The sequence below is a fragment of the Sinocyclocheilus anshuiensis genome, unplaced genomic scaffold, assembly GCF_001515605.1.
Source record: "Sinocyclocheilus anshuiensis isolate Anshui unplaced genomic scaffold, SAMN03320099.WGS_v1.1 scaffold431, whole genome shotgun sequence".
Classification (NCBI taxonomy): Eukaryota; Metazoa; Chordata; class Actinopteri; order Cypriniformes; family Cyprinidae; genus Sinocyclocheilus; species Sinocyclocheilus anshuiensis.
In genome coordinates, this window is record NW_015551065.1 from 1476665 (window position 1) to 1499462 (window position 22798).

The window sequence follows — 22798 nt, forward strand, 5'->3', positions numbered from 1 at the left end:
GAAAATAGAGAACAGTTATTTAAAAATGTACTAATATTTCACAATATTACTGTTTTTACTGCTTTTTGTTTTGTTTTACAATTTCACTAACATCAAACCATAGAGCAGCAGTGTACATTACCAACAAAACTGCTCAGAAGGCAACCTTATCTTTCGTCACTATTGTATGGATAACATTTTCATCTGAAGCAGAACTGTGTACAGATATTGTGTTACTGTCTTTCTCTGTAGGCAGTAACACAATATCTGTACACAGTATCTGTACACATTCAATCAAAGTGAAGTTAAAAGAGGCTTGTCTTCTGCTATGCAAAAAAAAAAAAAAACTATTGGGGTTTGAAAAGTTTAGAATCTGCCCTGTTACTTTGGACCATGAAAGTTTTGCAACAACCTTTATAAATGAAAGCCTCCTAAAATTGTATTGCACCAATGAGCCTTTTGGATGTATAATCTGTTTTAACATTGTAGAAGACAGATTCTCCTATACTTGGTAGCTCTTTTGTGCTTATTATGTCAAGGTTACCGCTTATGCTTCCATGGCCAAATGTGTCAGCATATACTGTCCTCGATCCTTCATACTTCCTTCCTCTTAGATCACAGCGAAATGACTCCATGCTAGCTGTCACACTGATTTCTTTTACACTGATGTTTTTTTCTTCTGAGCAGCTAAAATTTTACACACAAATAATATTTAAAAAAAAAAATTATTATTTGACAACATGGTTGTGATTTACAATAAAACTATTCTTTTCACAAATATTTTTTCATCTCAAGTATGTTGTTCATTTATATATTTGACTCCTTGTACACTAAGACCAAGTACACTAACTTTTGAAAATAACTTGTAAGAGGCTAAAATGTTGACCATGATGGGCATCATACTGAGGGAGCAAACTGTAAAAAAAACTTATATAAAATGATTTTCATACGATAAATATCGAAATGGTCGGATGGATTTTACATGTTAATGCTGAAAGTCTGGGACAAAGATAAAGCAAGAAAATCTATAAGTAGGGTATTTGAAAAATAAAATGATGTAAGTATGTTTAAAAAAAAAAGTTTCCAAGACTGTTTTAATGTGACATTTATACAAAAACAAAACAGAAAATGGAATCTGTTAGTTTGAATAATAATCAGCCCCTGCGCATAAAAGTGCCTGCAGTTGAAGAAACATTCAAAATGGCTAACAAGCCGTGGTTAATGGGAACCTTGTGTTTTCCTCTCTCTCATCTGCCCTGTTCTCCAGATTTTTCAGCATCCTCTCTGTCTATCTCTTTCTGCCTTTCTCTCTCCCTGACGTCCTTCTCTCGGTCTGTTTTTGTTTTCCAAACAAGGTTCCCTTTACAGGAAATTGTGTATTCTGGAAGCATTCAGGAAGGCAGAGAGCAGGTTTCCTGTTGGAGCCATGGTCACAAAAAAGAAAAAAAAAAGGAGGGAGGAAGAGAGAAAGCGGGGTTGGGTGAAAGGGGTTCAGTAATGTCCAAACTGGTGAAGAAAAAGCAGGCACTTATTCCTCTCCCCTCCCCTCGCTCCTCTGCCCTCCCTTTTGCAAAAAGTTCTGACATTTCAAGCCTCCACTCAACAGCAGCACGATGACCTCCTGAACAACGTGGAGCAAAAAGCATAGATAGATAGATAGATAGATAGATAGATATAGAACAGGAAACTGTCTTCTTGGTGGAACAGAGGCTTTGTGTCGTAACCTTTCCCGTCAGACGCCACACAGACTCTCACCTCAAGGTCTGTACAAGGGCACGAGGGAGGAGAAACCCTGATGATGAAGTGACGTTGGGCGTGTACCGCGCTCCAGAATTCTTCGCCCACACCAGCTCTTTGGTGGCTCGGTCAAGATGTGAGCGGATGATTTCTTTTGTTTAACACCGTGGACTTCCTGATTTGGGGGTTTTCTTTTTTTTTTTACTGTGACCACATTTCCCACTTCCCATCCCATGCGTTGTGGGGCCAATGGTTTATTTGAAGGTGTATTTGCTCTGATCTGGATAAGTTACTGAAGCCTGATGAAGAATAAGGCTGCCAAGCTGAAGTCCAAAAGGAAAGGAACTGAAAATGCATTCGGCTGTGACCTGACTGATCATCTGCAGACTTCAGGACAAGACGGTAAATTCCTCTTTTCCATACTCACTCCTCCTCTTGCCATTCATATAACGGCTGCCCCTTCTTTCAAAGCCCCAGCAGTCATAATAAGTTTACTTTATTACGAACCCACACCAGAGCAGCAGCCTGGGCCTCTGCATAAACATTAGCTACGTGTAATAAACCAACACCCATTTCCAGTGCTGCTTGGGTGATGTGTCTATGTTTTTTGTGCTATTGAGACAGACGATACTTTATGTAACGGTGGATGCTTATCCTCTTGCTTAAAACGTGTTACTTTAACTCTTAGGTGTTGTCTAATAAATCTCCACTTGGAAATAAATCTGAATGTAATCTTAGCCTGACTAGTTATGTAGTTACCAAATACACATGAAGCCTTAAAAGAAAATCAAGAGCAAAGGAAATGTTCAGAGGAAGAGGAAGGGGGAAAAGAGGAGGAGAAACGGGGAGGACTAGATTTTAAAGATATACTGTTCATGGTAAATGCTGACATGCTGTTTATGAAATATCATCAAAAAAGTAAGGAGCTCATTCAAGGTAACTAAAAAGCAACAGTTCGTCTCAAAGTGAGTGTGTGTTATTGAGTGTATAACAATAAATTCAGTATTTTGATAAACCATTGTTCCCAACATAAGTTCCAAAGTATGTTAAGATTATGAATTTTGATGGATATCAACCGCAACAGCATGTGGATCATATCTTTATGCAGCTTTTCCACTCCATACCCTAAGCCTTAACGTTACAAGAGACAACACAATATTGATCTCAAAACAGTGCGATGCCACCCATAGTTTGACAGATCCATGTGACTTAACCGAGTTCATCTGAAGCCTCTAACTTTGAAACAGACTTTTGTTTTAGATAATGTATGCTCACGTTTTCATCATTGCGACAGACAGAATTACCATAAATGCTCTCAAAATATTTTTCAGAAAGAATTTCATTCATTTTCTGTTGAAGTAAAAGTATATTCTTTTTAAATATCCTAATACTGTTTTTTTTTTAACTAAGAAAACACTGTTTTTAACATTTACTATTAAGTTTGACATAATTCTTTATTGTGACAAATCAGTTATTTAAAAAAACAAACAATTAAGCCAATTAAACAATTGATTTTCCTCCATTACTTAAACATCTTGGGACACCTTTGGTTTACTCACTGGCAGATTTTTTACATTATAAATGTTTCCAAAAACACTTTCAGGAGTTGTAAAGTCAGAATACATTTTGAATAAATTCACCCTGCTGAAAGGCCTGCTTTTTCCATGCATTTCTACGTTTGGCATGTAAAGAAGCCATGTGTAGACAACAAACCAATCTTGGCATATGAAGACTGGCATTCAAAAATATGATAGTGTTTTCAGCAAGATATTCATGTCAGATGTCAGCATCTTACTAAACTAAAGCAGAATTTACCTGTAACTGGAAAACACTGGAAAACATCTCTGCCGGCAAGTCAAAATCAGAGCTTTTCTCAGTCGTCTTCGTCTCAGAGAACAATCATTCATTCATCCACACTCTTAAAAATAAAGGTGCTTCACGATGCCATAGAAGAACCTTTTTGTCTAAATGGTTCCATAAAGAACCTTTAATATCTGAAGAACCTTTCTGTTTCCCAAAAGGTTCTTTGTGGCGAAATAAGGTTCTTCAGATTACAAAAACGCAAGAAAGAGATGGTTCTTTAAAGAACCTTTGACTGAATGGTTCTTTGTGGAACCAAAAATGGTTCTTCTATGGCATCGCTTGAAGAACCTTTTGAAGCACCTTTATTTTTAAGAGTGCATCCTGTTGGAGGTCTACACTGCGTCCCAAGCAGAATTTCCGAATAGCAAATGATCTGGGTTTTCCCTAAATCCCCCATTTTTTCTTCTACTTTCTTTAACGTTTCTTTAATGTTTTTTGCTTTGTTTAATTTTCTTTTAAACAATGTTATGCTTTTGCTGAAGGATGTACTGTATTGTGTGTGCTGTGTATGTGAGGAGTTTCAATTACTCAAGACTGATCTCTCTGTAGTTACAGCTGATTGATAATGAAAAGTACTTTATGAAGTGCTTTTATATAAATCTCTATGATTCATTTAGATGAAAGCTTTGTGCTTCAGCTTTTAGATAAGGGTAGATTTTAGGCCCAATCCCTATTCTATTTTATACCCCTTCCCATACCCCTCCGCCTACCACTTCCCCTTGTCCCTTGAAACAGAGTGTCAAGGGGTAGGGGTGAAAATATTCCCCTAAGAATTGGGACACCACACACACACACACATCAGATATCACGCAGCTCACACATCCAGGAGCAAAGAACGCTGCCCCACAACTTTTATTAATAACAGTTTAAATACTGAATCGCTCATTATATTTTCCAGCAACTAGAGGATAAAATCTCTTTTTTTGAAGTAAACTCACTCTAGAGAAAAAGAGAAACGCACAGACGCGCACACACGCAACTTTCATCGCTCTCTCTCTCTCTCTCTCTCTCTCTCTCTCTCTCTCTCGAATTGGCTATATTTAAGAAAAGGGTTTAGCGATTTATAATTATTGGGGGTACTAGCCCTCCTCAATGTCTATGGTGGTTATTATCGCCCTGATCAGACATGAAAATAGCCTATGTTGTGGCACTATTGTGCAGTCAGTAATGATATGACGTTAGCAAACTTTAGCGATTTTTTTTGCAAACATTTCTCTGAATAACGTGACCGTAAATATGAACTCACGATTGAATGTAATATAAAACAAATGATTACTTTTCGTTAAAATCTTTATTAATGCCAAAAATGCTTACATTTATGTGTCTTTTTGTTCGCTCGGGCAGCCATGTTGCTGCTGAAGCCGGTTTACGCTGAGATAATTCATACCCCTTCGTTTGAAGTGTGGTCCCAAAAAATCTTCGTTTGAAGGGCTATCTGGCTCTTCCCCTTACCCCTGCCCCTCCAACCAAAAGAGAATCGAGACACCCCTACCCCTTCACGTGAACGCGCAAAACGGAGGGGTAGGGGAAAGGGGAAGGGCTAAGGGGTAGAATTGGGATTGGGCCTAATAAGGGTAGACTTCCTCAGATTCTGGATGGTTTATTGGTTCAGAGGCGCTGACTGCTAATGTTTTGGTTACACTTTATTTGGTAACACTTTATTTTAAGGGGTCCTTGTTACACGTTACATGTACTTACTATTATAATAACAATAAATTATGCATAGTTACATGCAAGTAACCCTAAGACAAACCCTAATCCTAACCCTAACCATATGGAAAACACATGTAGTTAATTAATATTAGTCAGTACTTAAATGTATAATTACACTGTAACAAGGACACCTTAAAATAAAGTGTAACCCTTTATTTTACAGTATGTGTACTTAGAGTGTTTTACCCAAGAAAATACTGGGTAGTATAAGGTAACTACATGAGGTAGGGTTAGGTTTAGGGGTAAGTTTAGGGTTAGTACCTAATTATTACCCAGTTATTGTAAAAGCTATAATAAGTACATAATATGTACATGCAGTACAGGACTGTAAAAATAATGTGCTTCCAATGTTGTTTCCTACAGCGAGAGGGCTATTTCATTACTTTAAATTAGTAGGAATACATTTTTTTATAGTGAAGCAGTTGTATTAACCTACTTTCATTTCTTTTGCAAGTGGATTACGACTCAGTGGTGCCTGGTAATTTAGAACTGAGACTACTACTCTATTTACTGTACATGTCCACATCTACCAAGGAAGAGAAACACTCTTTCTGAAATCCAGTAACATGTTATGAGAGCAAAATTTTATTGACCATCTCCAATAAAATACTAACATTAAGTATCTGCTGTGGCCTAGTGTTTAGTGCACATGCTCTGATATATAGTGCTCAAGTAGGCAAGATGAGTTCAAGTTTGGCTTGCATAATTTCCTGATCCTGTATCCTCCCCCTTTTTCCCATTATTTCCTATGTGTTGCAGTCCAACAACAAAAAGGCCATCAGTTAATTTGAAAATAATAGTAATAAAATAATAATTATTGATAATAGTAAAAATGGGTGAAATTTAATTCAACAGTGGCTAAGAATTACTCTTCCATACTCTTCCAACAGAGTTCCACAAAAAATGGAACCCCCCCAACCCCCTCAAAAAAAAAAGTGCCAATGTATCCTAAATTAATCTCTTTAATTTGAAGGAATATTTCTGGCAAAAAAAAAAAACATTTAATCACAAATATCTGTTTTTGTTCATACAGTGAAAGTCAATAGGGTCTAAAGTTTCAAGGTCCAAAAAGGACACAAGGGTTGCGCTAAAGTAATCCACAGAGCTCCAATGGTTTCTGAATTGATAAAATGACTTTGTCTGACGAACAGGTCAATATTCGATTATTCGCTTTAAAATCTAATCAAATGACATTGCATTGATAACATCAGACCTCATTGGTCCTTACATGCTGTGATGTCATGACACAGCCCTACCAGAGAAACTACTGATATCACCGTGTTTGATTAGGGAAATAAGCTGATTGGAAAATGGATAGATGGATGGATGTACATTATACCATATACAGTGAGGCCCTAAGCTCAAATAGTCCGTTTTCCTTTGTTTCCTTTAGTTTCATGGCATGGAATGCAATTTCTTCATATGTTTTCCATGGTAGAAAGAACCAAGTAGGCTAATTTAAAGTGATAAACATCAGGGTTAACAATGCATAGGCTGTTGTGAAATACCTTAAAAACGATAGTTCATTGTGATTATGTCTAAACCTAAACATAAATAACAAATAAATCTAAAGCTTAAAGATATCATGGCTGAAGGTATGGTAAGGAAGTGATGAAGCTGGGTGGGAACTTTCCAAAGGCCTTTTAGAATAAGAGGAAGTGTCATAAGTAATACCAGCTGCAAGGCCTGGGTGTGTCAGGTTTCCTTTGAAACAAACAAACCATTTTTAACTTCCTGCCCTGGCCCACCTTCTCCACAATAAGCGGCCTGACAGGATAAAGGAAGGATGGTGTAATAGTACTGTAGTCTACATGAAACACTACTGTTGCAAAGAGAGAACAGAAATGCACATACATATTATTTAAAAGGTTAATGCACAAAGAACACAGACTTTAGTAAATATGTTTCATATTTTGCGATAATATATAACAGTTGATAACTTTCTGTATGATACAGAACTTTAAGAAATATCATAGAAAAGAAGTAAAAATTTTCTGTAGTTATAAGTCTCTCTTTTGCTCCTGGGTACATAAAATTGATATTTGCTTCAAAGTATTACCTTTAGGGTAAAGGGATTTGGTTTTTATTGTCCTTTTCTTTTTCAACTGTCACACAAAGACAATCTCAAATGTGTCTCATCTAGAGTTTTTCAACAACTGTGCTCAGATTCTATAATCAACAGTTACAGATTTCATTATGAACTCTGTTCTATATTACTCTGTATTATGAAATACTGTTCCCCAACTGCTTCCAAATAATCTGAGATATCTTATACATGTTAATTGTGTATAGCTATATTGGCTATTCTTGTATGCCAATCGTAAATGTAAGTCATTTGCAACTGGATTTGTGAAATTTTGCAGTTAGAAAGCAGTCTTTTTAAATTTTCATAAAAAAATACTTTTTCATAAAGGTCATCGAGTCTTCACCAAAATTGGGCCAGATCACTCCCAGTCCAGGGCCGTTTCCAAATACCAAGTATGCAAATTTCGGACTTGCATCCTTGTTAGTTCGGACTTCGCAAGTTCAACTCGGGAGTGTGAACTCCCGGGGACGGGACGACGCAAGTCCGGTAATTCTGCAAATGGAACAGCAGCGTACTTGATAACGTCAGTCAGCTCACCTTGGCTACTGCAATTTTCCTCACTGAATTTACAATAAGACGAAATATGAAAGCAAAAACCACTGCCTCTTTTCGTTTTCATTTTAATAAAGTTATAAATATATATACATTATATATAAATATATAAAGTTATTAAACATAACTTTGTGCTCAGCCAAAATGATATGACCTGGAACAAATAATTAGGGTTGGGTATCATTTGGGTTTTTTACCGGTGCCAAATCGATACTTTTAAAACGGTTCCGGTGCCTAAACGGTGCCTGAACAGGTACTTATATAAAAAAAATAAATTCCCCCAAAAATGATGGATTGGCCATTAGCACTATAAACACATCTGTTTCATTCATACTGGACGCCAGAGGGCGCCCTCACACAGAAAATCCACATATCCAGTCACAGAAGTAGGGAACTCATGACCCTCCAGGAAATCCCTTATATGGTCAAAGACATTGCTATTATAGCTGTAACTGAGTAAACAGAACATATACGTTTTGAATGATAAAACAAAGACAATAAACACTTGACTGCGACAATATAGTTTAGCTGTGTTATTCAAGCCATCTCTGGTATTTTCATAATAATTAAGTATATTTATAATCCATTGCTACTTTAAAAATGCATTCTTTTTAAATTAGCCTATGGAACATATTTTCTGCCTCATTCTGTGACAAAAAGCCACATCAGATCACAAAAGGAAGCATTTGACTGGTGTTGTGGAGTAAAAAGGTTATAATGTTCTCTTTTGTTGGACAACAGGTGTAGAAATGTGAATACAAGGGAAGTTTAGCTTTTGGCATTTTAATTTAAGCATGTTTAACTTAGTTAACGGAAGCTGCTGCCATCAGAGCAAGTGTAATTACTGCATTCACGCGCTCCTCGGATGCTCTCATTTCCCGAGTTGTGCTTTTAAGTCGGAATGTGAAAACAACATGGACACTCTCGTTACTACAAAGATTTGTATTATTAGAGCTTTGAGTTCACGTGCATTGTCTCAGTCTGGATATTATTTTTCACGTGCGGTGCCGGTGATGATGCTTCTTATGTCCGTTACGGAGAACCAGAGGACAAATATTTAAATCGATCGCTCAGGCATGGCACCGAAATCTGCATTCTGATTCAGTTCTAGTACATACCGGTTACATACTCATGTTTAACCACTACAGAGCCATCAGAGCCAGTGGCAAATGTCACAAGAACTAGTCGAGTTGAGGCTGCTCTCTGCATGATACATGAACACAGAGCGCCCGCTGATCGCCTGGAGCTCACATCTTCAAAGATGTGAAGCACATTTGTGAACACATGTGAAGCGCATCTGCGAAGCACATTTTCAAATAGATGCTGTCTTTATAAATAAACCGTAGATTTGACTTTTAAACAACTACATTCTCGCCTGAAATACTCTTAAAACTACATTTCATGACACAATAACAGTAATATTTTGAAAAATATGCGAAAAAATGGTAGTTGAAATACAATGCTGGTGAACTCAACCAATCAGCATGTTCAGTGCCCAAGTCCCACCCCCGAAAGTTACTGACCTTCGAAAAAGTACTACCTCGCGAACAGGGATTTTCTGAGGGGCAAATTTTTACCCTGAACTTTATTTAGATCCTGGTTTCCGCAGTGGAAACACACCGAGTACCGGCCCAAAGTCCCTAGCTCCTGGGAAAAGTTCCTGCGGTGGAAACGGGCTTAAAGGGATAGTTCACCCAAAAATGAAAATTTGATGCTTATCTGCTTACCCCCAGGGCATCCAAGATGTAGGTGACTTTGTTTCTTCAGTAGAACACAAACGAAGATTTTTAACTCCAGCCGTTGCAGGCTATCAGTCGTATAATGCATGGCAATGGTAACAAAATCTATGAGAGTAAAAAAACACATGCACAGACAAATCCAAATTAAACCCTGCGGCTCGTGACGACACATTGATGTCACGAAATGATCGGTTTGTGCGAGAAACCAAACAGTATTTATATCATATTTTACCTCTAATACACCACTATGTCCAACTGCTTTGAGCGCGTACAAAGATTTGTATTATTAGAGCTTTGAGTTCACGTGCATTGTCTCAGTCTGGATATTATTTTTCACGTGCGGTGCCGGTGATGATGCTTCTTATGTCCGTTACGGAGAACCAGAGGACAAATATTTAAATCGATCGCTCAGGCATGGCACCGAAATGAGGCACCGAAATCTGCGTTCTGATTCGGTTCTAGTACATACTGGTTACATAGGTACCGGTGCCATATTGGTACCGGGTTTCGGTACCCAACCCTACAAATAATAGATTCATGAGACCAAAGACTGCCTGTTAGATTTACCCAAAACGAATCTCATGTTTAACCACTACAGAGCCATCAGAGCCAGTGGCAAATGTCACAAGAACTAGTCGAGTTGAGGCTGCTCTCTGCATGATACATGAACACAGAGCGCCCGCTGATCGCCTGGAGCTCACATCTTCAAAGATGTGAAGCACATTTGTGAACACATGTGAAGCGCATCTGCGAAGCACATTTTCAAATAGATGCTGTCTTTATAAATAAACCGTAGATTTGACTTTTAAACAACTACATTCTCGCCTGAAATACTCTTAAAACTACATTTCATGACACAATAACAGTAATATTTTGAAAAGAATTTTCACCATCATTTATTTCACCATTAATAAATGGTGGTTGAAATACAACGCTGCATGAACTCAACCAATCAGCATGTTCAGCACCCAAGTCCCGCCCCCGAAAGTTCTGGACCTTTGAAAAAGTACTACCTCGCGAGCAGGGACTTTCTGAGGGGCAAATTTTTACCTGGAACTTTATTTCGATTCTGGTTCCCGCGGTGGAAACACACCGAGTACCGCCCCCAAAGTCCCTAGATCTTGGGGAAAGTTCCTGCGGTGGAAACGGGCTTATTGAAAAGTTATGCTATGGAACTGATGATCAAACTCCAAACCATTCACATTCAGTGCATCAAATAAAAAATCTCCTTACATTCATTGGGACTTGCAAAGTACAACAACATACCAAACATAAACTACCTGTACTTTAGCCAAATGCTTCTCGGTCGTTTGTCGGATCATAATGAAACCATTGAAATAATAACCTTTGGTGCGTTTCCTGTACATTGACGTAATGTTGGATTATTATAGTTCATTTACACAACAGAAAGCTGTAAATTTTTTAATCATGTTAACACTTTACTCATTTACATGTGGTCCATTCAGTCAGCAGATTTGTCCACAACATGTTTTCTCTGAGACGTTACTATATGGCATCTGAGACTTATACTTCAATTTTTTTGTTGCTTTTTTTTTTTGCATTTGCATTATTTGATGTTTGACTCATTGCAGGTTCTCTCTTACGGCATAATCCAGGGTCCTTTATGCATTTATGCACATGTGCACTCTTTAAAATCAAGCCTGATTGTTGAGAATTAAAATACAAAGAATGAAATGCATTTATATTTAAATGGAATTTAAGAATGAAATAGAATGCACTGCATGTAAGCACGTTTATTTTACTCAAGAGCGTGATCTATTTAAGTCCACGCCTCATACTAACAAGAAAATATGCTTCTAACCACAGACTAAGACCTGTAGTTGCATCTACACAACTTTGTGATGCTGTTTGCGAATGTACGTATAGTTTCAGGGAGCAACAAAACATTTAACTATTTCGCTAATAATGCTTTTGTGAAACACACGGCTCAAAGGCTGATTCATATCGTAGGGAAAATTATGAATTTTTTGTTTCTGCATACTGAAGGAATGTCGCCAAATGGAATATGAATATCCATTCATATTTGTATGAATTGGCTCAGTCTGAGGAAAAATGGCAGGGTTAGGCCACTTGCAGCAGATCAAAATTTAAGCAATTATTCACCGAAAAACTGAAGAAAGCGCACCCAAATCTCATTAATGCCCCCTATATTCAAACTTGGTGCATGTAGAGATGTCAGGTTGCCAAACACCACTGGTTCTCAGGACTCTTGACCGATCATGACACTGTTGCCGGTACTGTTATTTAGTCATTTTATTTATCATGTGGCATCAGAAGACTTGGGATGTAGTGCACAAGACATATATGCTACTTCTATGCATTTACAAGACATATATACTGCTAAATAACTTTCATTCTAATACTTTAACGGTATTGTATTTTTTACACTTATGTTTCATTTTGGGTGAACTGCTCTTTTAATAAATTGATCTTTATTGATGAATGGCCAGTCATGAATTTGTCTTTTGTGTGTGTGTGTTTAGTTCCTTATGTTCTGAAGACGTGTACTGAGTTCATAGAGAAACATGGGATCGTGGATGGAATCTACAGACTCTCAGGAATCACATCCAACATTCAAAAACTCAGGTGGGCCGATTTTTAGACTCACCATATCAAACATACAATAGTCTTGCATGATGGGAAATGTTTCCTATAATACCTGAACTTGTCTTGCTTGAATCATTTATACAATAATTTCTTTGTAGTTAATGTGTGTCTCTATGTGTGTGCACACAGACAGGAGTTTTGCTCTGAATCCTGTCCTGATCTCACCAAAGAAGTGTATCTTCAGGATATCCATTGCGTGGGCTCTTTATGTAAGCTGTACTTCAGAGAGCTCCCCAACCCTCTCCTCACCTATGAACTCTACAAGAAATTTACAGTAAGTTTGTAAGATAAAAAAAGGGATGGACTAGACTAGACTAGAATAGCAGAATAACAGATTGCATATAATACAATAGCCTAGCATTTAAAATAAAAAAGTTACTTTTTTAAAAAAGTTATTTTTAATCCCCCCTCAGATTATTTGGATATTAATTTATTTTACTACAGATTTAAGTATCATATTACTAAGACATATTATTGGGAAATATATAGTAATAACTGATATTTATGTGCATTTTATGTAAGTAGTCTGTTATACTGTTATAAAGATCTCACTGATTTACATTACATGCTATCACAATTTCATTTTACATTTTGGTCATATAAATATCAGCATCTGCACCAAATTGCCTATTTTTTGCTATGTTTGAGCCTCTGAATAAAACTGAGGTGTTTCCTGTAGTTGTACAAATAATAGTAAACAAGTTTAAGATTAGCTCCATCTGGACCACTACAACCACCATTTTCCATGCTTAAGACAGTTATTAGCTTCCAGGTAATCTGTAGTGACCATAGTGATCCATAGACATACATTTAAAAACATTAAAAGAAAATGTACCCATGGATCCAGGAATTAACGATCCTCCATTTGTATTTTCGTTCAAAGGATGCAATGTCAGTTAAAGAGGAGCAGGAGCAACTCCGAAACATCAGGAGTGCCATAAAAGAACTTCCTGTTTCACACTTGAGGTACAGCTGACATTACTGAGGTTATTTTCTTCCGTGGCGTTATTCTGTAAACTTTATCTTTCTTTATTTACTCACATGCCATTCCATGTCACTCCCATGATTTACTTTCTATCGTGGAACACAAATGGTAAAAGTTTGAAGCATCTATCCATCCATCCATTAAGAGCACATGCACACTCCTCAAAAACAGTGCTTTCATTCTCTTGACAAACTAACAGATGTTAGACCACATGTTCATGCTGACCAGAAACTATGCTTCCAACCACAGGTCGAGAGCTCTAGTTCCAACCACACAACACATGCTGTTTGCAAATGTTCATTGGAACTGTGATTTCAGGAAAAATGATGGAAACAATGCAACTTCACAATCACAACAGTTTATAGTTGGCTAGTGATGCTTTTGGGAAATGAACCCCTGAACGAATCATTCACAAATTAGTCTGATCCGGTTCTGCAGGGGAAGATTATTACTGTATAATGACTTACATTTCAGTCTGCTAAAAACCCCTTTACCTAAATTCATTACTTCAGAATTATGTGCCCTCTAGAAGCTTGCGTTCTGCAAGTGAACAGCGCTTTATAGTGCCATCCCAAAGAGGCACAAAATCACTTTCACTGACTTTTAAATTAAATGTTCCCTCCTGGTGGAATGACCTACGCAACTCAACCCGAGCAGCCGAGTCCTTAGCCATCTCCAAGAATCGGCTAAAAACAAAAATCTCTTTCATCTTTATTTGAGCCTCTAACTCTAGCACTCTCTATTATAATTCTATTCTTTAAAAAAAAATTTTAAAAAAACTTGCCCCTTTTAGACTTGCACTCAATTAATTTACTAACTACTTGTTTTCTTAAAAACAAACAAACAAACAAAAAACTAACACTAGCTTCTCTATTCTTTTTGTATTCTATCTATTTATTTTCTTTTTATTTATTATACAATCAACAAAAGCAAAAAAGGCCTCTAACACTAGCTTGCTCTATTCTTTTTCTATTCTATCTGTTTCTTTTTATTTATTATATAATTTAAAAAAAACCTTGCTATGTGTAATTTTTTTTGGGTTGAAATGGTTGAAATTTATTGTAATAAAAATATTAAGTCAAAGAAACTACATTAATCTTATCTGAAATGAAGAAATTATGTGAATTTAGAATTACTCTGAAGTAATAAGATTAAATATCAAAGGATTTGTTTCTATCTATCTATCTATCTATCTATCTATCTATCTATCTATCTATTTATCTATCTGTCTGTCTGTCTGTCTGTCTGACTATAGAACTCTGGAATACCTCACCAAACATTTGGCACATTTAGCTACCCTCAGTCACCAAACCAACATGCATTCTCGCAATCTTGCCCTGGTGTGGGCTCCAAATCTACTTCGGTGAGTTTTGCAATGTTTTTACTTTCATTTTATAAACCAGTTGTCCATTGTCTTCATAATTCATAATTCTCTCATGATTTTAGTCATATAATTGGTTATACAGTATGTGAAGTCTACAGTGAACTTGCAAAATGCAAAAGGATATACAATTATGAAGTTGTTATGTTCATGCTATTATTATACTTATCTGTTGCTGATTATTGATGATGAATGGGATATTTTCTTTAAAGGCATTCATGCTACATGCTATAATTCCTCACAAAAATGTCTTATTTTATCTACCACCATAAATCATTTTCTAAGTGCTCTCTTTTTGTTTTGGTATAGCTCCAAGGAGGTAGAGGTGCCCTCCTGCAATGGTGATATAGCATTTCTGGAGGTGCGGGTCCAGCAGTCAGTTGTGGAGTTCATTCTCAACCACACTGAGCAAATCTTCAACCAGGATGTTCAGCCATCCAAGTCTATAGAAGGTACGGCTCGCATTAAAGTAACTGAAGCAATGTAGTCGCAGTAAACAGACAATGCACTGTATCTCTAAAACAAAACCAAAAAAACAGAGCTGTTGGTAAAGATGCCAGATGTTGTTAGTTTAGCCATAAAAACTTTATTGAAAAGTGAAGTCTGTAATTTTTGAATGACCAGGGAAATAGCAGTAAGAAGAGTTTTAATTTTTAATGTACACCATCTGGGCATATTCTGTAACCATGCTGTACAAATCAAAACAGAATATACAGTAATTGGAAATTAAAGATCATTAAGGTGAATTAGTATACAGTTGAGCAGAGTGTAGCTTATGCTCAGTGGAAAGCCATCTAGTCTTACACAGTTTGTGATGATTTGATCAGGGGACGTGTGTTCGGTTTAGCCCAACCTCCTAAAGCTCCTGCATTAGGCTCTGCTTTTATACTCATGTTCCTATTTAGAAATCTGCCTAGGAGTGTGGTGACCAGAAATGAAGTATGCGATATTAGTATGAAAGCAAGTCAAATTTCTGAACTGCTATGCAATAAAATTTTCCTCTGGGACTTTGAATAAATTAATAATAACTTGAAAATTTGTTTGACTGTGCTATTCGTGACAGCTGTGATGATAAAGTCAGGAAATGGGTCTTAGAATTGGAGTAGGGTGTATACAATAGCATGAGATCTGTAGCCAAAAATGTAACAACAAAACAATAGGCAAGTTACATACAAAAAAAGCAAACAGCTAATGTCCGCACACATGCAAACTTGTTGATCACAGTGTTAAAGGTGTATTCAGTACATTTCTACCCAATGTGTTTTGAAAATTTTTAGTAGATACTGCATGATGAAAACAGTTTTATGATCATTAACTAATACTAAAAGTTTTTTTTTTAAATAAAGCTGAAAAATATAAATATTCACAAATTAGAACTGAAATAAGATCTATCTATCTATTTATCTATCTGTCTGTCTGTCTGTCTGTCTGACTATAGAACTCTGGAATACCTCACCAAACATTTGGCACATTTAGCTACCCTCAGTCACCAAACCAACATGCATTCTCGCAATCTTGCCCTGGTGTGGGCTCCAAATCTACTTCGGTGAGTTTTGCAATGTTTTTACTTTCATTTTATAAACCAGTTGTCCATTGTCTTCATAATTCTCTTCTCAAACATGATTTTAGTCATATAATTGGTTATACAGTATGTGAAGTCTACAGTGAACTTGCAAAAGGTCAAATTATATACAATTATGAAGTTGTTATGTTCATGCTATTATTATACTTATCTGTTGCTGATTATTGATGATGAATGGGATATTTTCTTTAAAGGCATTCATGCTACATGCTATAATTCCTCACAAAAATGTCTTATTTTATCTACCACCATAAATCATTTTCTAAGTGCTCTCTTTTTGTTTTGGTATAGCTCCAAGGAGGTAGAGGTGCCCTCCTGCAATGGTGATATAGCATTTCTGGAGGTGCGGGTCCAGCAGTCAGTTGTGGAGTTCATTCTCAACCACACTGAGCAAATCTTCAACCAGGATGTTCAGCCATCCAAGTCTATAGAAGGTACGGCTCGCATTAAAGTAACTGAAGCAATGTAGTCGCAGTAAACAGACAATGCACTGTATCTCTAAAACAAAACCAAAAAAACAGAGCTGTTGGTAAAGATGCCAGATGTTGTTAGTTTAGCCATAAAAACTTTATTGAAAAGTGAAGTCTGTAATTTTTGAATGACCAGGGAAATAGCAGTAAGAAGAGTTTTAATTTTTAATGTACACCATCTGGGCATATTCTGTAACCATGCTGTACAAATCAAAACAGAATATACAGTAATTGGAAATTAAAGATCATTAAGGTGAATTAGTATACAGTTGAGCAGAGTGTAGCTTATGCTCAGTGGAAAGCCATCTAGTCTTACACAGTTTGTGATGATTTGATCAGGGGACGTGTGTTCGGTTTAGCCCAACCTCCTAAAGCTCCTGCATTAGGCTCTGCTTTTATACTCATGTTCCTATTTAGAAATCTGCCTAGGAGTGTGGTGACCAGAAATGAAGTATGCGATATTAGTATGAAAGCAAGTCAAATTTCTGAACTGCTATGCAATAAAATTTTCCTCTGGGACTTTGAATAAATTAATAATAACTTGAAAATTTGTTTGACTGTGCTATTCGTGACAGCTGTGATGATAAAGTCAGGAAATGGGTCTTAGAATTGGAGTAGGGTGTATACAATAGCATGAGATCTGTAGCCAAAAATGTAACAACAAAACAATAGGCAAGTTACATACAAAAAAAGCAAACAGCTAATGTCCGCACACATGCAAACTTGTTGATCACAGTGTTAAAGGTGTATTCAGTACATTTCTACCCAATGTGTTTTGAAAATTTTTAGTAGATACTGCATGATGAAAACAGTTTTATGATCATTAACTAATACTAAAAGTTTTTTTTTTAAATAAAGCTGAAAAATATAAATATTCACAAATTAGAACTGAAATAAGATACGTTGAAGCACTACAATTTCTAACTGTAAATAAATTAAAACTTAAACTGTAAACTACAAACCCATTTCCCAAAAAGTCAGGAGATTTTTGTAAGAACAAGAATAAAACCAAGAAACTGTGATTTGTTAATTTTCTTTCACATTTATAAAGTTAAATACAAAGTAAAACTTCTTTGTATTAAAACTACAAAGTAACAATTTTCAAAAAACAGTTGGGACAGAGTCAAAACAAAAGTGAAAAGATTATAGAATTTTCATGTTTCAACTGTTTTGAAACGTTCCACAGTAAGCTGTAAATTGGTAATAGGTGAGGGTATCATGATTGGGTATATAAAAAAACAAGCATCCACCAAAATCTTCTGCAAGCAAAGATGAGTTGTGGCTTACCACTTCGTGCCAAACTTAATGAGAACCATTGAAAAATATTTCTCAATGCAAGATTGCAAAGGATAGAGGTCTTTCAACATCTACCGTACCGTAGGGAATCTGACAAAATCTCAGTCCATATAGGGAAAGGCAGGAAACCTCTGTTGAACGTGTGCAACCTTCAAACCCTCAGATGGCAGTGCATGAAAAACCATCACGCTACTGTGTTAAATATAGCCACGTGGGCTCAGGAGTACTTCAGAAAACCATTGCCACTTAACACAGTCCATCGTTGCATCAAGAAATGCGACCATAATCTCTGTTAGGGAAGGAGAAAGCAGTACATCAATTCTACCCACAGAAGCTGTCAAGTTCTCTGGGCCCAAGCACTGTCTGATATTGAAAATATATGGTGCGTCATGAAAAGGAGAATCAGACAACCACGACCACAGACTGTTGAGCAGCTGAAGTCTTGTATCAAGCAAAATTGGGCAAATATTCCACTTGCAAATTTGCAGTTCAAAAGTGATTAAAAAGTGTAATTAAAAGGAAAGTTGATGTTACACAGTTGTAAACATGCCTCTGTCCCAACTTTTTTGGACTGTGTTGTAGCCATTAAAATCATAATGTATTTATTTACAAAATACAATTAAGTTGGTCAATGGAGGTTTTGGTCTCTTTTAGTGATGCAGTGTACAGTATGTTACTCTCAAGACATGATACATCTAACTTGTTTTTATGGTTTTGTAGGCCCTAGCATGGCCTGTGGGGAGAAGTACGCCACCTTGCCTGCCAGCACGCAGTGTGGCCCCATGAAACTCATGAGTCTCGAAGAGGCGCAGGCTCGCTCTCTTAGTCCCAACCACCCAGCAATGAGAGAGAGGCAAAGAGAGAACAGCCTTCCAGATACCAGCACTGCTGCAATGTATCATACAGTAATAGATCTGTCTGACAGCAGGTGTGATTTATGCAAACCTACACACACTCAATATTTAATTCAGTATTGCTTGACCCAGAAAACAACATATCTAAAACATTTTTTTATTTTATTTCATTTTTTTACATTTCAACATTTTCATTACTCTGTCAAACATGCATTAACCTTCTCACAATATAGAAGAAAATTCTCAGGAAAATCTAAGAAGTGGAAGTCCATCTTCAGTCTTGGACGATCTGTTATCGACTCTAAAGGGAAACTGAGTCGCAATGGGAGTGTGTTTATGAGAGGCCAAAATCCCTCAGGTAAGAAAGAGACAGAGACAGAGAAAGAAAGAAACTTTCTATTGTCTAGAAACAAAAGTTCCCAAAAAAGTGAAAACCAAAAGAGTTGGTGCAGCCAGAAATTAAAGTGCCCCTATTATGGATTTGTGAAAAGTACCTTTCATGCAGTGTGTAACACAGCTAACAAAGTGAATGAAAACATCCTGCAAAGTTTTAAATCTGAAAGTGCACGTGTATAAAGTTATTGTCTCTCAAAAGAAAGCGTTGACTCTGAATCATTGAAACCAGTGGTTTTTAAAACATGAACATTAGCATATTGCTCGCCCACTTGTTGGTCTTTTCGCGTTGGTCTGAATGAAGATGCAAATTCATTCTTTGCCACTAGGTGCCGCTGTTGGAGCGGTAAAAATAGCGGTTTTCCCCGGTAACGCTGTACACAAAGCAGCACTGCGCTCACAAACGCTGCTTTATCAGGCACAGTGTTGCCAACTTAGCGACTTTGTCGCTAGATTTAGCGACTTTTCAGACCCCCCGGCGACTTTTTTTCCAAAAAAGCGACTAGCGACAAATCTAGCAACTTCTTGGACAAACCTAGCGAGTCTCTGTGATCGCTGGTACTGACACAACGGCACGAGGTCAGCACGCACACACCTCTCTCTCTGCGTCTGCTCTGTACAGCAAGCTGCTGAGAGGAGCAGCGCCTTCAGTTAAAATAGATATTATGTTGCTTCTCTAATTTTACATGCAAATATAGCCGAAATTACAGCACTGGAATTGTCTTTGTCTTGTCTTTTCTTATGTGCGTTTCATTTCATCAGACGATGGCTCAAATATAAAGCAGGATTTTTGTGCAGATTAACGTCTTGGAAGGGAGAGCTGGTTATGTAGTCTTAAAGAGCCGCATTTCAGTCACTATTTCATATTTATTCTGCTGTCTGACAACAGAAACAGTAATATATATAAATGAAAACAGTTTTATTGAGAATTTGGCTGCATTAAAATACAGTATGTGAGCACAGAGAGACAAAACAAATGTAAAAGGCAACAGACGCGCTGACGTCATGAATATGCTAATTAGTGTATGACGTCATCTGGCGACATTTAGCGACTTTTCAAACTGGCTTTAGCTACTTTCTATTGAAAGAAGTTGGCAACACTGATTAGGCATTACAGGCACGATGAAATGAAAATAAGACCAGTCGGACCAATCACCGCAGATTAGCGTCACGCATAGGAGGGGTTTGGAAAAATGAATCGTTGAGCGAATCGTTTGGGAGTCATTAAGCAAGTAAGGTAAAAATAAATGTATATTATAAGACAATGAAAGTGTTTTTTGACCTTGCATGCATGTCAACCTGTTGTTGGGGACTCCCAAAACCAAAATATGAACCTTTCATCACCCATAATAGGGGGACTTTAAAATGCCACATCATGACATTTCGGGCCACCTACTGTACATCAGTCATCAGAGTAACAATAATAGCACAACGTTGCTCTTGATGTTTGATGAAAGCTCTATAGATGACCAAAGCATCATGACGTTCAAACCCTATTTTCACCTAGAGAATGAGTATTGCTTAAGGTAAAACACTGAATGACTGTCATTGAATTAAATGCATTTTCATATTGGTCTGTTTCTGCAAAAACAGAAAAAAATTAAAGATTTTTATTTTATTTTTTTGCTTAAATAGTATTTTTACTTGTTGCTAGAGTCAGAAATCATGATGCATATTTTAAAAAGGCATCACCATAATAATGATGAATTACAGTAAGTTAAAAGCAATAAAATAAAGTAACATTTCAAAGTCAAAGTCAAAGTCACTTTTATTGTCACATCACCACAGCACATGTGCCCTGGTGAGTGAAATTCTTGGGAGCGTGCTCCAGACAGTGCAGAAACAATTTACATATAAACATACAGACCTCAACAGATGACAATGTGCAATATGCACATACATATAGTCAGTACACACAGTGTACTATTAGACATACTTACAGTTAGCACTACACATTATACACAGTATGTACATGCAGTTAGCAATACACATTTATACACAGTATGTACACATTCTACATTATGTAGACATATATACACAAAATATGCGAAGGTGCAACAGATTATACATTAACTGGATACGCAAAATGTCATGGATGTGCATTGGATGGTATCCAGTGGTAGCAGATAGATTATTGTGTTTAAATGCAGTGTGTATGTATAGTCCAGTATTGAACTGTTGGGAGTTAAAGTGCAGTGTGTGGCCTACCGTATTGTGGGAGTAGGCTGTAGGGTGTATTAGTTCTGATTGTTCATTAGTCTGATAGCCATTTCGGGTTATGTCTAAAGAAATTGATTAAATATGGTATTGTTTACAATAAAAAAATCTTTTTACTTTATATGAATGTTTTTGGCATTGGGAAAATAAATATATTTTATTAATATTACATCAAAATTTGAAGTTTGAACCAAAACACTAACTACAATTTCAGAAAAACTAATCAATTTTACTGTAACACATTACAGTATTTTTCTTTTAATTTAGTCCAAAGTATCTTTTTTCAGTGCAGAGTAAAGAAGAATAACAAATAGCATGCAATGTTTTAAGTTTGTTTTCTCTCTTTTTAAACAGAAAAACCTGCTATAAGGCCATCCAAAAGCATGGACTCTCTCTGTTCCTTTCAGGCAGCAGGTGGGGCTATAGATCTCCATATCTACAGTATACTTACTTCACTATGCTATCATTTTGGAGCTTTTTCTCTTTTTTTTCCTAAAAAGATTTAAAACAATTTTAATATATAATAAATTTATACAAGTATATATTTATATAAAGATACATTACACATTACATACAAAAAAACAACAAATTATTTCTTATCAAAGAAAAAAAAACTGCTACATCAACAAATTAATTAAGATATTAGCCTGACACATGGCCTATGGGAAAAAATGAATTACAGAATGTATACAAAATGATTAATTCTACTAAAAATTGTTTAATATTGTGTTATATCATACAAACACATTCATACATTTTTATCTTTGGCTAAAGAGTGAAAATACTTTTTGTGACCGCTGTAAATTTGTGGCTTTTAGGTGTCACCACCAGTTTTCTCTTTTTCATTCCTATTCAGATGAGGACAAAGCACCAACAGAAGGAAGCAATGGCATCTTTATCCCAGTTCTAAAATCCCGAACCCTGGGCTCAGATATCGACTACAATCTGAACAAGAAGGATCAAAAATGGGACTTAGATCCTCATACTGCATCAGGAGGATCCTTGAATGAGAAAAGAGAAGGAGCATCAAATGCCTCCTCTTCATCTCCATCTTTATCCCCACTGCAGAAAGCTCTTCCAGAACAGCTAAAAGTTTTCAAAGGTGATGACCACAGCGGCTGCCAGCCCACATCTCCCAAAAACCGTCGGATGTTGTATTCTGGATCTGCCAGTAATGGATCTAGACCGTCTTTTCCAGGCAGCCTGTTTCCGATGGAGTCATCGCCGCGGCACCAACGAAAGGCCCTCAACATTTCTGAACCCTTTGCAGTGTCTGTACCTTTGCGTGTGTCTGCAGTTATTAACTCTAACAGCACCCCCTGC

General features: G+C 36.7%; 1 protein-coding gene across 1 annotated transcript in view; it reads left to right on the forward strand.

Annotated features, from left to right (window-relative positions):
• The first annotated feature begins 1576 nt into the window (after nt 1–1576).
• LOC107662078 (rho GTPase-activating protein 31-like) overlaps nt 1577–22798 on the forward strand; it is a 26530-nt gene continuing 5308 nt past the window's right edge. Inside the window, exons 1-10 of the mRNA XM_016451956.1 lie at nt 1577–2118; nt 12174–12276; nt 12427–12571; nt 13181–13263; nt 14538–14645; nt 14973–15115; nt 18732–18939; nt 19099–19223; nt 21830–21889; nt 22332–22798. Coding sequence (XP_016307442.1) covers nt 2019–2118; nt 12174–12276; nt 12427–12571; nt 13181–13263; nt 14538–14645; nt 14973–15115; nt 18732–18939; nt 19099–19223; nt 21830–21889; nt 22332–22798 — 1542 coding nt within the window. The 5' untranslated portion in view covers nt 1577–2018. The remainder of the gene's footprint in view (nt 2119–12173; nt 12277–12426; nt 12572–13180; nt 13264–14537; nt 14646–14972; nt 15116–18731; nt 18940–19098; nt 19224–21829; nt 21890–22331) is intronic.